This window comes from Agelaius tricolor, unplaced genomic scaffold (assembly GCF_023055355.1).
Source record: "Agelaius tricolor isolate 1412-34295 unplaced genomic scaffold, bAgeTri1.0.p SCAF_1, whole genome shotgun sequence".
Taxonomy (NCBI): domain Eukaryota; kingdom Metazoa; phylum Chordata; class Aves; order Passeriformes; family Icteridae; genus Agelaius; species Agelaius tricolor.
In genome coordinates, this window is record NW_027269261.1 from 12,804,592 (window position 1) to 12,822,749 (window position 18,158).

General features: G+C 42.4%; 1 protein-coding gene across 1 annotated transcript in view; it reads right to left on the reverse strand.

Moving 5' to 3' along the window:
* Positions 1 to 9,200: 9,200 nt before the first annotated feature.
* Positions 9,201 to 18,158, reverse strand: part of MSH2 (mutS homolog 2) — a 47,586-nt gene continuing 38,628 nt past the window's right edge. The window contains exons 13-16 of the mRNA XM_071423376.1: positions 17,074 to 17,278; positions 15,999 to 16,246; positions 11,681 to 11,853; positions 9,201 to 9,607 (exon numbers count right to left, since the gene is read on the reverse strand). Of these exons, the coding sequence (XP_071279477.1) occupies positions 9,437 to 9,607; positions 11,681 to 11,853; positions 15,999 to 16,246; positions 17,074 to 17,278 (797 nt within the window). The 3' untranslated portion in view covers positions 9,201 to 9,436. The remainder of the gene's footprint in view (positions 9,608 to 11,680; positions 11,854 to 15,998; positions 16,247 to 17,073; positions 17,279 to 18,158) is intronic.

Below are 18,158 nucleotides of genomic sequence, written 5' to 3' on the forward strand. Positions count from 1 at the left end.
GCTTCTCAGGGCAAGAGATGATTTTGATATGCTCAAGTCAGCACCAGTAGCACCCCATATAATCAGGAGAGGATGCATTCACTGCATAATTCAGCACTGTCAGTCACCTTTTAAAATCTTTCAAAGATTTTAAAAGTCATCTAAAATCTTTTAGAACTCCAGAAACTGCAGCTGGGTGTTATTAGCATCAGTCCTATACCCTCCAGTGTTTCTCTAGTACCCCACAAGGGTTTAATATGCCATGCTGGCAGCTCTGGGAGCATCATCCTGCAGAGAGCTTGCTCTTTGCTTCAGTGCTTTCTTGTGCAGGCAGAAAACTTGTTGTGGGCAGTATTAAAGCACCTGCAAGGCAGTTGAGACCATGAGGGGAGCTCAGAGTAGGCAATACTTGCCTTGGGAGTGGTGTGGTGCTCAGTTCAAACTGCAAAGGTTTCTCTGCTCTGATTAAATGACACAGGCTGTGGAGACACCCCAAGGAGAGAGAAGTGGCAGGTCCCCACATGGATTTTCTTGCCCTGCTGCTGAACAACTTCAGTCATTCAAATCCCAATATATTATCAATAGACAGGCTCATATTTCCACCTGGACAGGCTATAGAGCTGCAAGCCACTAAAAATAAGGGTTAGAATAAATGCTGCTCTCCCCAGAGAGGGGCTCAGTGGGGAGGGGAGGGTGACACAAAAGTGGTGCTTTATTTAGGGTCCAGCTTCAGGGGGGAGGCAAAGAGTTTGTCTCCTTTCAGGACATCCATGAGGATGCCTGTCCATGTGCTTCTCCACTCTGAACTGGGTAAAGGCCAACATCTTTCTGTACAGTTTTTCCAGCAACCACTTTTGGCCACTCAGTCCATTTTAAGGCAGAATCTGCTGACTTTCAGGGTACATTGAAGCTGAGAACTTATTTCTGTTATGCTGGTTTCTAGCTGGTCTCTGAAACTGCTACAAGCAGAGCCCAGCCAGGCATTTTCCACAGCTCACACTCTGACATAGAGAGTCACATCCTACTCACCACAGCTCTCATGGGTGTTCTTTACATGGCCTGACAGGGGGTGCAGATCAGTGGGAAAAAAGCATTTCTAGAAAGGTGAATTTTCAGCAGGCACAAGACAACCTGATGGCATCAAACTTTCTGCCTTCCAATTCTTGGAGCTGTTCTTCCTGTACACATTCAGGAGCATCAATCTCAGCAGCCACTTTCCTCCTCAGCTGGAATTTAAAGACTTTGCTAGTGTATACATTTTTTTAAAAGAAGAACTAGGACTACTTTCTGTGTGCAAACAGCTTTTGTTAGTTTGTTTGTTTGTGTGGCTTTTTAGAGCAGCATGTGAAGGGACCCAAAAATTATAGCCTCTCCCACCTGCCCACACTTCAGCCTTCAGGTTCAGCAGCCCCATTCAGTTTCAAAGGGCTCAGGGCTTGGTTTCACTACCCAAGGAAGGGAGAAGTGAAACATCACACACAGACTCAGTGACCTTGTCCTGCTCTATTCAAATTGGTGCACATTTTGTCCCTGACTCACATAACAGCAAAATCGAGCAGCATGTGGTTCTCCCTTTGTACCACTTCATTTTAAGCACATGCTCCTCATGGCTGTGCTTCTCCTCTCCTCCCTGTTTGCCTGTCCGATTCCACAGCACCAAAAGCAGAGGAATTTCATGGAGCATTTGCACTGTGCTGGCTGCAGTGCAAAGCAGGACTGTGTTTGGGGACAGACTAAACTGCAGGAGAGGCAGAGCAGAGCTTCCCTCCTTCAGCAACCAAAGGTGTCCAACGCCATCCTAAAGGTGCACAAGGCACTTGGCCACTACAGCCAGGGGAGGGTTTTCCAACACCCTCCTGACTGATGCTTATGGAGGTTTCTCTGAGCTCCCTGTGAAATGCATTATTGGCTGCCTGCTCTCTACAGACCAGATCCATTGCAATCTATTTTCTAGACTAAATTTTCCTATTTGCCTCGAGATCCTACTTGGGCAGGCCTCATAAAGGGACTGGCCCAAAGCAGGCACAGCAGCTCAGGATTTCACACCAGGCATCCCCCCTGTGTCCTCCTGGAAGGGCCAAAGAACAAATTTTCAGGCATTATCTGCAAATGTCAGATTACTGCACTGGTTACCATACTCCCAAAAAAAACCTCCTTGCTCACATTAAGCACCTCCAAGCAGCCTGATGCCTTGCATGATATCCTTTTATAAGGGTAACGGGGAAAAAATCCTAAGTGCATGCCTCAGGATGTGTGGGAGGTGCAGCAAAGCCTTGGATGGTTTGATTTCCTCTCATGTGCACAGGATAAATAAGCATCTAGTCACTGATGGAGATCAGTTCTCATTCTTGAAAAAAAAAAACAAAACAGTAAAACCGAACTTTGTAATACTAATGGGCAAGATACTCATCAGCTTTCCAAGTTTTCCAGTAAGAAAATTACACTTTTATCTACAAACTACACTCCAGAGAGAAATTAAACCATTGAGAACTACTGGGAGCACAACAGCATTAGCATGGATTCATGGGCCAAATCAACAGCCAGTCTAATCTCAGGGTAAAAAAAGCATTTACTTCATGCAGCTCCTCTGATTCCCACTGAATGAGCACATCTCTTACAGGAGAGATTACAGAGCTAATCCTGTAGCAGAAAGATAAACAGCACTGCAGCTTTCTCATAACCAGTGCTGTATCATGCTATGATGCCTGATATCCAGCCACAGCAGCACAGAAAGAGGGGCTCCTGCAAGGTTTCCCTCTCAGAAATTGATTTCCTTCTCAGAGTCCAAAAAAAGAAAGAAAAAGAAAATAGAGAAGGAGCTGTTAAAACACTACTATAGGAGAAATTGGAATATGGCTCAGGTCTGCTAGAGCCAGGTCAGCTCTGCTCCAGGGCTGTGTCACTGCACTGCAAGGGCAGGTCGAAGCTGGAGTCTCACAGGAGCTTCCCCCTCAGAATATCAAATATTTTAATTTAGCAAGCCACCCAGCCATGCAAGTGTTTCACAGTGCTGGTGGCCCACTGCCTGCTTAGCAAGTGCTGCTCATCTTCTGGGGCAACCTCAAACTAAAACCTCTGGTTTAAGTCTCAGATGACTTTCTTTAAGTTAAAGGCAATAACCAGAGCAGAACAGCAGTGGCCAAACAAGTGCTGAAATAGCACCTTCCAGAACACTTCTGGAGAAAGGCCCAGCCTGTGCTGGGGGACAGGGCTCCTACAGCAGCCAGGGAGCCCCCAAACTGGACCAAAGGAGACCACACCATGGATTCTGCACTATCTGAGCTGCTCCCAGCTGGTGCAGTCACTCTTCTCATCTCAGGCTTCTGTGCCAGCATGGAGAAGAGCAGCTTTTAAACCCTTGATTTTCACTGGGGATGTTCCTACAGAGAGAGGGAACATCTCACAGAGCTCTGTGCACCCCCTGATTTCCTGGCCCTGCACCACCAGCCTTGGGCATTATCATACACATCCTTTTCTACAGCAGGCACAAAGTAAGCAGGCTCCTTTCTTTTTTTAACCTTTTAATGTCATTGACTGCCACCAAGGTGGGAGTGAATTGCTACAGCACATCCCAGTGTCCCTGAATGGAATGATAAATGCCACAGCAGAATGAAGATATGAAAGATGACTTCCTGCAAGCAGAAAGGGAGTGTGAGCTTGAATCATCTGTTACTGCCCAAGGTGAAAAGAATCAGTAGGTACAGAAACCAAAACTCCCACACTGCCCTCCCAGGTCATGGCAAAAAAAGACTGCAGCCAGAGCATCTGCACTAAAATGAGCATCAGAATCATCTTGCTGGTCATTTGGATGGTGAACATTGATATGAATCTTGGTTTTTAATTTTTACCTTCTTCATTAGCACATGAAAGCATAAGGAAACTATCTACCATTATGCTGAGACCCTGAAAACCCAGAAAGGGACACTCAGGTCAGCAAAAACCTCAGCAGCAGAAAGGCACAAGAAAGAATTACTGCAAATATCCAGAAGAGGGGAAATGCTTCTGAACAGCATTTCCCCAGTCACCCAAAACCTGGGCTTGCACCATGGTAACACATGCTGTCATTCCTTGCAGAGCTTGGGACCACATTCTGATCAATCAGCTACATTTCTGATCCTGTGTAGAGTGTTCCTTGTTGAACCAGAGGCCCTGGGGAGGAAGTGCAGCACGTGCAGCAAACGTGGCACAGTTTGCTGGCTCCCTCTGTGTCCCTGCAGTGCCACTCGGGCTGCACCTGCACAGAGAGAGCCCAGGCAGCTCTGGATGGGGTCAGGTGGATGCAGAGAGGTTTAAAAGCTTGGACTGTCTGCTGTCAGAGGCATCTGGGGACAGCCACACAAGGGAAACCAGCAGGCATGCTGAAAAGACTGACAATCTCTGCTCTGAAGACCACATCAGTGGATGCTTTTCTGAAGTTTTGTGCACAAAAAGAAAGGGGCAGGACAGAAGATATTTCAAAAGCTCAGTAGGAAAAAAAATTCATGTTCCTCAGGATATAAAGCAGCACCTTCAGGCAGGCACAGACAGACTTTAGAGTGCTGCCCAGCCTCCTGCCTCCCCCAGCAGCGGGTTGGAGATGGGACCAGACTGCCAGAGTGATGGGCAGCAGCCCTCCTGGGCAGGTCTGCTCTTTGCCAGGGCCATGAGCCCCTTGCCAGAGTCCACAGCAACTCACAGGGGAACAGCTGCCCAATTCTTGGAGAAAGAGTGAGCATATTGAAGCCACCCCCTGTGCCTTGCCCTGATAAGCCATGCCCTTGCAGCATGCAGCAGGATGGGGTGGATCAGTAGGGGAAATGTTCTTATAAGCACAGCCTATTTATTTATTCACAGCTTTTCTCCTACTCTCATTGTTCAGCACTGCTGTTTCCAGTTTTCCAACCATCTCCACAAAGGCAGAGCCATCACATCCTTAAGGAAACTGCCACAGAAACCAAGCAGCTCAAAGCAGGTGCCAAGGCACCTTTTTCCCACAAAGGAAAGGAGCAAACACATTTTCTCACCTCTAGGAAAGCACTGCCTGCTGCAGCTGGAGGAGCAAACACAACCTGTCATCTGCTTTGCTTCCTTCAGCTACAGGCACTGCTGCTGGGTCAGGGGACAGGGGACACTGAGTCAGGTGGGCAAGTCCCAGCTGCCACTGAAAGGGATCAGAAATTGTCACTTCCCTCTTCAACAGCAGAGGTTGGTCCCCCTCAATTTGACTGGCAAAGCAGCAGGTGCAGGGATGCATCTACCCCTGTCCCACCCCATGCAAATAAAAATCTCTGCTGGCAGCTGAGAGAGACACACGCACATAAAAGAAGCACTGCAAGGTGCTCCCTGTGTACAGGAACAGTGCAGGAGCTTGGCAGGAACAGGGAAAAGGCTGGGAAAGGCTGCAAGGCTGGGAGAGGAACAGGAATTCTGAGAGACAGCTGCTAACAAGGCTTTTTCAGCAAACAGCATCAGAGCCAAGTTATACCTGAAAGGGTTGCAGCAATCACAGGAAGATGACAGCACCTCTCCCTTTGTATTTTAAGGCTTCAGGTTCCTGAGGCCACTTCTTTTCCTTCTTCCCAGGTCAGCAAGAGGCAAAGAACTCAATGCTTCACCTCACACTTCAGATACAGAGCAGCAAATGCTCTCCCTTGAGTTTTCAAATAAATCTGCCCCAGTGCAGAATAGCAAGACCAACTGTCTCACTGCTTCATAGCCAGAGAAATTGCTCAGCCTGTGTAGTGGCTGGGTGTTCAAAAACTCATTAAATTAATGCCATGAAAACCAGTTTAAACCAGCATCCTAATCTCACACCAAACCAGATGAAACTGCTCACACAATCCCAGAGCTCAGCAACGAGCTCTCCCCCAGGCTTCCCTGGACCTGGAAAAGTCAGAGCAGGAGCACTGCCAGTACTGCCAGGGTGGTTGTCAGCCCAGAACAGCTGCATGCCCTAAGAGCTGAGGCAAAGTTGCATTGCTCTGCAAAGCCAGGCCACCAGCAGGGTCATTGTCACCAGCAGGGATCCAAAGCTCTGCAAGTCTCCTCAGGACACTGTCAGTGCCACTTCCAGTGGGCAAGGACTCACCTCAGTCCTGCTCTGCCATTTCTGATTCCAGAACCACCTCAGCTCCAGCAGAGGAAAGAGGCACAGAGCCACTTGGTGACTACATTATTATTTGAGATGAACAGGCACAGATGCAGGCTGGAATATGCAGACAAGCCCAAATCTGGCAGGCAGCATTCCTTTGATCCCTGGAGTCATCCAGCCCTAACTGGAGCCTTTGACCACAACCCAAGAGGTAAACCCAACACTTTCTCATCAGGCTGGCTACCAGGTGCTCCTGATCCCTAAAAGGGCAGTGAAATCACCAAAGTAAAATTAATTCCTTCAGTGTTTGCTCACGTCACCTCTTTTGTTTTACCTCATCTAATGCAGTTTTCTTCATGAAAAGCCTTCTAGATGAAAAGAGCAGAGCCCAAAAAGACCACTTGCCTGCAGCACTCAGTGTCCAGCTTTCTCAGGTGAAGGAGCAAAGAGAACCTTGCATCTTTATTGAAGGCCAACACTGCATGGCCTCACTGCTCCTCAACAGCCTCATTCATTTCCTTTGGAATTTTGATAATCTTTGCATCCCTAGCACAGCTCTGTAATAAGCAGACAAGTTGTGGAATTGCTCCTGCCCCATAGGTACATTTCTGAACAAAAAGCTAAATTAGAACCAGCAAAAATAGCCACCCAGCCTGCTCAGATGAAATCACAGTACCTGTAACCCAGTTTGCCAGCAGCTCTGGCATATGGAGACTTAACCCTGCCTGATCTCTTCCTGCCTATATCCAGCAGCAGAGGGAGGGGGAAGTGTAGTGTAGAAGAGAAAAACAGTTCAAAAGATTACCTTTAAAATCTTGTTAATTTGCACCTTTCTTCCTTGTGAGTGTTGAAGGGAAACCTGAGAGTGAAAAAAAAAAATGAGAAAACCTGAATCTTCTTTGCTGCAGACACACGAGACCCTCTCTGAAGCACACAGAAGGTGCTGGCCCATCATTCCTGAGTAACACACGAGCACCTTTCACCCTGAGACAGGCAAATCTGGCCACACAGGAGCACCTCTATCAGCCTCCAACTGCAATACAAACATAGAAGCAGCCTGTCCTCAGCACGCTGCAGACACACAGAACTGAGGCACTGCACCCAGAAAGGGAAGAGTGGACACAAAGAACACAAAGGCAATGAGGGAAGCAGAGAAGTGGCTCCTCTTGCTGGTGGCAGCTCAGTGAGGAATTCCTTGGCTAAACAGACACTTAAAAGTGCTCACAGGGTCAGAGGGACAGCAGAGAAATTCCTGGGAGAGATGACCTCTGGTGGTTTTATGGCTGTTCTCTTGGTTACATGGACACGACACTGAGCAAGGGGTGTTTTTGCTCAGACCACAGGGATCTCAGCATGCACAGGCAGAGGCTGTCAGTACCAGCCATTCCAGTCTCACAGGAACCTTTCTATCAATAACCTAAAACAGTGCGAGCCAACATTTTTGGATACTTTGGTGGTTGAAACAATCAAAATTGCAAAAACATACATTGTTACTTTATGCAACAGATTTTTCATTCTGATGCTTTTCCACACCATGCATTAACTGTGCTGTTTGTAAATGCAAATCTGTTTTTGTTTTTGTAAGCAAAATACATTTTAATTTAATGGCCAGAAAGGTGTTATGCAGCACCCCAACCTCTCAAACAAGCCTTTAGTGCTTCTGTAAAGCAGATCTAATATGTCCCAGTCCTGGTCTAAGTACAAGCATTATCCAAGAGCAAACTGAACATCACACCTCTTTTATGACTATTTAAATGTTTAAATGGACACCACTGCAACACATGAATCCCTGACACAGCACTATAGCTCAGTTTAACAGCAGCACTGCTGTCCCCAGCACACACCCACTGATGCAATCTCTGAACACAGCAAGTTTGCCTAACATCTTCAGCATGATTTTATTTCTATCATCTCCTGCAACAAACAACTTTTCCCATTAGTCTTTCAACGCTGACAGTTTTAAATATAGGTAGTATCCTTCAGTTACAATTTAAAATGCTACATTTCAAGGAGAAAATAAACTTGTACCAGCATGCTTTCAAACTGCCTCAATGAGAGAAGCGCATCAGATAAAAATCAATGTATTCTTACTTTGTAGACAGCCTTCAGTAATCATGATCAGCTCAGACATTCCAGTTGAAATGTAACTTCACCCCAGCCTCTGCTTCCATTACAAAACCACAACTCAGGCAGCAAGAGCAGGCCTGCAGTGTATTTGACTCAAGCACTACCATTCACATAACAAAAAAAGTCCCTCCCACCCAACCTCACCCCTCCCAAGACCTGTGCAGGTACACACACAAAAAATTTCTGACAAACTGCAGAGACATCTGGTTGGAAAAGACCAAAGATTGTGGAATCCAACCATTAACCCAGCACTGCCAGGGCCACCACTGAGCCATGTCCCTGAGTGCCACATCCATGTGCATTGCCAATACATCCAGGGTGGTGATTCCAACACTTCTCCAGGTGGCCTGTTCCATGGTTTGACAGCCCTTTTGGGGAAGAAGTTTTTCCTAATACCCAACCTAAAACTCCTCTGGTGCAATTTGAGGCTGTTTTTTCCTATCATTTGTCATTTGGGAGAAGAGACCAATCCCCACCTGGCTACACCCTACTTCCAGGGATTTGTAGAGAGGGATAAGGTCTCCCTTGAGACTCCTTTGGTCCAGGCTGAGCCTCCCCAGCTGTTTCTCATCAGACTTGTGATCCAGACCCTTGTTCAGCTCCACTGTCCTCCTCTGGAGCCTCTCCAGCACCTCAGTGTGTTTCCCATAGTGAGGGGCCCAGAACTGGACACAGCACTGGAGGTGTGGCCTCACCTTTGCCAAGTGCAGGGGGACAATCCCTGCCCTGGTCCTGATGGCCACACTCTTGCTGATACAGGCCAGGGTGCTGCTGGCCTTCTTGGCCACCTAGACACACTTAGATGGATTTTTCCTAATGGAGCACTAATACAGCACTACTAAATCTTCAGTGAATTAATTAATACAATTGCATCACACAAAAAAGAAGCACGGCCCAGGACAAAGATTTTGTGTACCTACTGCTGCTTTCCAAGGCTCTGGCAACTGTTTGACACCTCAGCTGTCAGACTTTCTAGCACACTTCTGGACAAGCATTACACATTCTCTTAGTGAAGTCAATAACACTCAATATGAAAAACCATTTTATTGCAAACTTCTAACAGGACAAAATGATCCCAACTAAAGCAGGAATCTGGCACGTAACGTGCTCAGAATTTTTTACAAAATAATTACAATCCAAGAAAAAATGCCTACATAAATGAGCACAAGTATCATAAAGTATAAAAGCTACAAGACAAGAAAATTACAGTTCTTTCAATACAAAATATGCCTCAGGAGCTGTATCCTGTTCTTGCACATTTCATGATGTAACTTTCGTTCGAGAAATTATTTCATTCACAAAACTGTTGTTCTTTGCCAGCACGTCATTTCTCAGCTGCTTCAACTTGACTTTGATGTCTTCTTCTGACATATCTGTCAAGGGCAATGCTTTCACTTGACAAAGAAAATCCTGAATTATCTTTTCACCTTCCTGAAATGAAGAGAAGGAAAAGAAAACAGAAAAGGTGTTTAGAATTTTCCTGTTTAGAAGCAGGAATTTTCCAAATTCCCTATAGATACAAAGTATTGTTCATCAGCAGAAACTAAGTGCAGGCAAAAATCATGGTTATTTTTGTCCTTGCTATCAAGTTCTGAACACCAGAACAAACCACTTGCACTGGTACCAGAAGTTCTTTTTCCATGCATGAGCAAAAAGCACCAGTTGATCAGCATAAATACAGTATTTAACACTGCAATCTCCTGTAAGTGTTCCACACTTAATTCCAGTGTGCAGCAACATGAGGTGAGCACTGCCAGCAGTAATAGCACCAGAATGGTCATATTACCCAAACTAGTTACTTTTGGAAGGGACTGTCAATCAAAAGCAATGCTTCAACATGCAAAAGGAAAGGACAAATTGTAACCAAGCAACTGCAGAGTGGCCGTCACCAAGGAGAACAGATGATAATTAGGCTTTATGCATATGCTTTTACACAAACAGGCAAAGTGGAACTTCTAAACAATCTGACTTAAATAGCAAGAACAAACATTGCAATGAACAGTATTCAGAATCCCTGTACTGGAAACAACTGGTCCAGAATGCAGAAGTTTGTCCACTCCCCTGCATTGTAGAATTCTACTGAAAAGTTCACTGAGTTTTCCTCTTATCATTTAAGACTGATACAGTAGCTTTCAGTGCAGAAGTTTCCAAAAAGTAATAGTACCCTTTTCCCTCTACACATAGTGTTAACCAAGGCAGACAAATTCTTTGGGTGAGACATCTAAAGCTCTGCCATTCTATTGCCTAGAGGGTTTATGGCATATTTTCTATTACTGAAACACCCAAGAATAAAACATGATGCTGTACTTGTCACAAGCTTTTGCTATGTCAATTTAATTTACACCAACTTAGGACCATGCAGCCAGGTCCAACTAATCTAAAAATTCCTTCACCACAATGCCTGACACAGGAAAGGTAATAGTGGAGCCACTGAGGTAGCTGGAGGGGAAGCCCTCTGGCAGTAAAAAAGTCTCTGCAAAAAAGCAGAACAAACCAGAGACTGTTCATCTAAAGCATCAGATCCACTTACTGAGCCAGGAACAACAAATGCAGTTGACCTCTAAAACTGAAAATAAAGTAACAGGTAACAGCCTCTTTCTAGAGCAAAGGCTTTTTAAATGTAGCAAGTGCTCTGGATGTGGACTAACACTTCAAGGCTTCCAAACACTGGAGCAGTCCCTAGTCTCTGCCAGAAGGAGATCAGGGTGGTACATGGCTGGGGAGTTTCAGGCTGGCTGCTGGGACACAGAACAAAGCTCTGCAAGCAGGTTTGCATGCACGCAGCAAGGAGGGCCCAGCTACACTGGACAAAAACCAATGCAAGCCACAAAGCAGCAACACTGGATTTCCCAGGAGTCTGCCACAGATGCCACTGTCAGGACTCTTAATCCAGCAACAAGACAACACAGGATGTTCTGTGAAAGCTTCCTGCAGCCTTTGTTTTCCTCTGCACTACTTGGGAAGGAAGGTTCTCTAAAGAACCTTTGCTTTGTGACACCTGTAAATCAGGTGTAAATCAGCCATTCCAGGTACTGATTGGTGTGTTCTTTGGTATGAAAAGCTTCTGAGATGTGACAGTTCTGATGGGACAGGGAAGGGAACCAAGGAGAAGGCTGGGTATTCAGCTTTCCTCTGGTGTGAACAGATTGATCACACTGGGCTCCAAGAACACCATGGCACCAAATGAACACTCAGACAAGGGGGAGCAAAACCAGGTGTGACCCAACTGCAGAGCCAAGAATATTCTACACAATGGTAACAAAAGCTGTATCTTAAATCTATGTTTTTAGATAAAATTCTTGCCTACATTAAATTGAAATTAATCTAAATCAAACTCACTAGCCCTGAACATCTCCTCAACTCCTAGCAAACCTTGTAGCCAAGCCATTTTGTAATGGAAAAATACATTACAGGGTAATTATCCTCAGGCTTTGGGGGAATCTGAATCCTTAAATGATTTTGCTTCAGCAATTCAAATTTTAAAAAATATTTCTGACAGCAAACCTCTCTTTCTCTGTATAATTTCTTGGCTGGTGGCTCTCCTTCAGATTCCTTGGACTTGCCAATGTTTTGAAACTCCTCCAGCTCCAATGCTTTCTCTCTTGCACTTTCTATCACATGTTTTGGGAAAGCCGCCAACTCTGCTACATGTATTCCAAAACTCTGGTCACAAACACCTGGATGCAGAGGAAAAAAACCCAGTTAAGAATTCTTAGAAGACAATATGGCTACACAGAGATTATATGGGCATGCTTGTAATAGTTCTCTGTTCTGAAAAATTAAGTGTGTGACATTATTTGTTTCTCCTCAACACTTTCTGATTTACCTTTTCTACTAAAAATGATAACACAAAGAATATGCTCTTATTTAATTAATATGCTCTTATTTAATTAGGCTCTATTAGAGCAGTAATTGCAGAGCTCCAAAGTGCTTTGAGAAGAAATGGAAAACTCTTCAGACAGAGAGTATTTCCCTCTAGTATTTGAATCAAATTGAACAATTATTTTTACTAAAGTATTCTGGCACAGTCTGTAGAATATAATAATTTGCATGTTTTTAATAGGTACCTCTCACATTTACTCTATACCTATATAAATATATATGTGTGTGTGTATAGACAAATATTAAAAATGTTGTATTCTTTATCATCTCTCTCCTCCTTTGCATCTGTGCCACACAATTCCTCAGTCTTCAGGAGTCATCTTTAATTATACCAAAATCTCTCAACTGTAACTTCACACTTACATCAATTAATACACTGTTCATAACATGTTCGAGAAAAGTCCTCTTAATTACTCAGAATATGTAAATTATACACAGTTACATAAAACAATTTTCACTTCAGTATCAAAAGCCCTCTATAAAAATCTATCAATTCTTATTTGTTTACATTATCATAATTCCATTTGTCCTCCCACAGATATTGCTACAGCCTTTTAATTCTGGTCTCCAAAAAGGAGTTAAGAATAAATTAATTACACTTGCAAAATGACAGTAGGGTTTTTTTTTTGTTAACTAATAATCTATTAAATACCAGATAACCAAAGAATAGGTGAAGGAATACTTAGCATTTAGACTTTTTCTCTTTTATTAACCCTGTAATCTCTCAGGTTTCTTAAAGGAAAGGAACACATTTAAGCAGGGATTTGTCTTCTTGATTTTGTTTTAAAAAGACACACCTGCCCAGACCCAGAGCTAACTCAGTTCTCAGCTCAGAGAATCCTGAGCAGAGGCCTGGAGAACAGCACTTCATGTGTCTCCTCTTCTGGTGATTTTGTCACTCTTGAAGCACAAAGACATGGTTGAAAACACTGCAAAAAAGTTCCTTGTCATGCTTTTCAGGTCTGGTTATACATTTCAAACAACATCAAACCTGCTACTTGTTTCAAAACACAGCTGTATCTGAGCTGCCTATATGCACATCCCTGATGGAGCAATATGACAACCCCAAAAGGGAAAGAGCACAACACTAAATGCAGAAACTTAGGTGAGAGATGAATATCTGATTGGAGACCAGGTACTTAAAGCTGAAGATTTCAGAGTGTTGCATCTCCTCTGACAGAGGTTTAAGTAGATAGATAAAAAAATTGTGTCTCCATGCTCAACAGCACTTCCAAGAAAATGGGTGGCATGAAAAGACCTTGCACGTACAAAGATGTGTATGACTAAAAATGGCAAAACTGACTGAAGAAAAATATGAAACTGGGTTTCTACAGTTCTTATCATGACCAGAATGGCTGAATTAATATAGATTTTAAAATCAAAAGGAGTAGGTTGATGAAAGAGAACCCACCCAACAGTCTGGGGAATATTAGGGGGCTTTACTGTAGGAGCTATTGTTCCAAAGGATGTAGAAGGTTTTGATACAGTGCATATTGACTCCCTCCTCAACCAACATGCTCAAACTAAGGCACCTAAAGATGGCTTGTTGGCAGATTCTGTACATCACCATCTCCTGCTGCACAAAATCCACTTGGTATCCATGTGCAGCAGTTCATGACTATTTTTATGACTATTTTTATTCAGTTCCAATGCCACACTAAGTCACCTTTTAAGCACCAATTCGAGCATGCACTTTGTGGAAGGAGCTCAACATGTGCTGGAGAAGATGGGGAACAGCAAACTAGGAAAGAACCACAGACACCTCCTCTCCAGTGGGAACCAGAGCCACAGCAATGTGGAGTAATATTCAAGCAAAAACTGGGCATTCCTCAAGAGCATCCCTTACTTCTGCTCCTACTGTGATTCCCCTTGCTCAGAGCAGTCTCCCACAGCTTCACAGGAAAGTACCCAAAAGCTAGCTGCAAGATTATAGCCAGAGGAGAACACAAAATTAGAAGCGGTCATACATGTAATCTACGGGCAAGAAATGAAGTAATTTAATGGACTTAAAACCAGAAGAAATGGGTAAGAAGTAGGCAGTTAGTAATGTCATAGGAGTAAAACCAGCAAGGTATCAGATCCAGGATAGCCAGAGTGTTCTACAGTAACCCTGCTCTACCCATTGAAGTGTTACCTAAGTCATTCCTCTGCTGTGGAACTCAGAAGAGGAAAATTAAGAGGTACACAGAGTGAGAAGGAGCACTCTGCCCACATTTTAAATCAAAACCTCAGCCCAGAGGTTGCCAACTGGACTGAAATACTCTAGTGAGAACAATTCAAAATCACTGTAGAGTTCACATCTAAATTAGAAATGCCATAAATGGACACACCTTGCAAGGCACAGTTACAGCTCTGCTTTATTTAGCAATAAATACAGGCTCCTACTGAAGGGAACAAAAACAAATGATGGGGATACAGGGAAACAAGAGGAATAGATGAAATTATGCCTAATTAAAAATTGTTTAATTTAATACTGAAAGGAATAACTGGATCCACTAAAAGACTTTAATTAAATACATCTAACAGCAATTATACTAACAAACCAGGCTACTTCTTGTTTTATTGTGATGCCATTTGCTAAAAATTACCCATATGATTTTTCCTATATCAAACTCCTGTATAAATTGGGCAATGTAAGACTAAGTCTTATTACAATGAAATAGCCATTATTAAAAACTGTCAGCACATAAAAGGTGCACTCATTTCTTTTAAAAGAACAGTTTAAGAAATGTAAGTCTCTTCCATCAGCAGGTTAAAATAGCTGTTTTAGGAAAACTGAAAATAACCTTCTGGAACCCTTCTTCTTTAAAAAAGAAAAAGGGAGCAACTCAAAAGCATCAACCTGAGTGGCAGAAATAGCCTAGACAGCTTAAGAAATAGTCATTAACATCATCACCTACTGTGTTCACACAGAGCTTCTGTCACACACACTGTCCATGGACAGAGAACTACATATCTATCTATCTATATATATATATCTATAATATTACCCCAAGCCTGGCAAATGACACAAACTGGGGGAGGATTTTTTTTTCCCATTAATGCTGGAACCCTGGTTACTGACAATTTTTGACTTTCTGCGCTGACAAGCACTGACCCCCAAGAGAACACTGCAATTAACCTGAAGCCATAGAGAAAACTTCCAAAATTGAACAATAGAACTAGGATTATAAGTGTGTAGTTTGAATAGAAAGTGTAATATCACATAATAAAAAACTTGGAGTTTTAAGTTCTTGAATATAGTAATATATATAAAACAAAACAGAAATTTTAGAGCAGAAGCTAATCCTTCTCCTTCATGAGTTTAAGTAACGTGGAATTAGATAAAGTCCACATTGAGGGTCACAAGTAGTTAGTTATTAAGTTAAAATAAAAATAATTTAAGTGCCATCTCTTAATTAAACAGTTTATCCTTAAAAGACCTTCTAGAAAGAGAAATATGGCTCCATTTTTTAATTTATTAGTAAAGCACTGCAGAACTCACAACTTATAAGAGTGTAGTATACATAAACACTAAGAAACATCTAAATCTGAACGACAAACACTATCTCACATATTTAATCCCAACCTTAACAAAAAACAAAACAAAAAAAACCAAAAACCAAAACGCAAACACAAAACAACCAAAAAAATCCCCCAAAAAACAAAAGCAAAATAAGGTAAAAAAACAAACAAACAAAAAACCAACAAAACCAAAAAACAACAATAACAAAAACACCCATAAAAACACCTAAAAAAACGCAAAAAACCAAAAAAACCCAAAACCACCAAAAAACCCCAAACAAAAAACAAACCAAAACAAATCACCAAAAAAACCCACAAACAAACAAAAAACCACCAAACAACAACAACAACAAAACCCAAAACAAAAAATCCACACATTGATATTTTTCTCTCTCAGGTCTCTCACACTTTTCTCAAAGCTGAGACCCAGCCTTACCTTCCTTGACCCGATAAAGCATGGTGAGTGTGTCATCGCTGGTCAGAGCAGTGACATGGAGGTTATTGACTGTTGGCACTTGGTCAGCAAGAGCTGTGAGCTCATGGAAGTGTGTAGCAAACATGGCAAACCCACAGATTTTGCTGGCAATGTATTCCGAGATAGCCCAGGCTAAGCCAAAGCCGTCGTAGGTGGAAGTTCCTCTTCCCAGCTCATCAATGATAATCAGGGAGTTCTCAGTTGCTGTCCTAAAAGCACAAGAGCATTTGTTAATGTCTGATAGCAGCATGAACTCTGGATTTTGGAGTATCACAGGTTATGCTGTGGATGCAGAGCATGGAAGAGACAAAAGGCTGTTCTTATTAACAAATATAGTGCAGATACAGCATCACACAGATCCACATTAGATTCCACACTAGGTTCATTCCACACTAGGTTCTTGGTCCCATTTAGACTTTGGCCTCTTGGTAGCAACTCTGTATTGACCACTGGAATAAAGAGAAGGCTACTTCCAGAACTTATGCACCAGCTAAAAAGAACTTGAGATTCTCTATTGTACTTGGGTTGCCTCCAGACTAAGGCAGTAATGATGAATCTGACTCCATGTTCTCAGAAGGCTAATTTATTATTTTATGATACTATATTAAAGAATACTATACTAAACTATTCTAAAGAATACAGCAAGGATACTTACAGAATGCTGAAAAGATAATAATGAAAATTCGTGACTCTCTCCAGAGTCTCAACACAGCTTGGCACTGATTGGCAAATGAGTCAAAATAATTCACAGAAAACCAATGAAACAATCACTTGTGAGTAAACAATCTTCAAACACATTCCACATGAGCAAAACACAGGAGAAGCAAATGACATAATTATTGTTTTCATTCTTCTCTGAGGCTTCTCAGCTTCCCAGGAGAAAAATCCTGGGTGAAGGGATTTTTCAGAAAATGTGAATGTGACAATTCTCCACTAAGATTCCCCACAAAAGAAAAATCTCAAATGCACTTCTCTTAAAGCACTTTTTTGCCCATCAACCCCCACCAAGACAATCAAACAGAAGCACAGGACTTGCCTGAGGATTGAGGCAGTTTCCAGCATCTCAGCCATGAAAGTAGACACTCCTTTGAGCTGGCTGTCTCCTGCTCCCACCCGAGCCAGGATACAATCCACAATGGTAATTTCTGCAGACTCACAGGGCACAAAACACCCAATCTGGGCCATGAGAACAATCACCCCTGTCTGCCGGATGTATGTTGATTTTCCCCCCATGTTAGGGCCTAAAGAAGAAATTTTCAAAAAATTAATTGAAAAAGCATCATCTTTTTACAATTCAACAGTTTTTTAAAAGGAGACCAGGCTCTAAATTAGAACAAAGAGTGTTTAAATTTATTACTTTCTTGCCACAAAAGAGCAGCAAACTTGTCTAACAGGTGCAACAAGTGGCTCCAGGGCTAACAAGGCTTGATTGTTTGTCTTACTGAATGCTCCTTTTTCAAAAGAAAGGTGATCACAGAAAATCAGGGGCCTTCAAAAGTTTTGAGACTTTTCAAAAGTATAAGCAGTCATCTAAAACATGTATTCATACCTAAAACTAATAAGCTTTAAATTAAAAAATTATCAGTATTTATTTCTGCTTAAGAATTGAGGTGAAAACAAATTATTAGAAACTACTATTACAATTTCTCTGTAAAAATTAAACAGCTCAGTTACAGACTGGGTACAAGCTAATGAGTCACTCAGAATCAGCAAACCCAGATATTAAGCAGTTAATTTTAACTGAAATACAAATGAAAAAAAAGTACTATCCAGAAAACCGATAATTAAAACTAATTTTACACTTTCGCTAACCAGAAAAAGAAGCGTGTTACCATGCATTAATTCAGATTTTTGATTTTTCTTTTTGATTATGTTAGAAGTGCTCATTAATTATTCTCTAATTTCAGATCTTTGCCACTCAGAACGTATGTTAAGGACATCTGGATGGAAATTTAGATTCAATTAAATCTATAAACACTAAACATGTTTTAGTGTGTAGTAAAATTATCTTAATTACACCAGAGAAAAGGGTAAAAAATGGTACAGTCATTGAAACATGTTTTGCATTTAAAATCAACTTTAATGCTTCACAAAGAAAACACTAACAAAGTACAATTGATG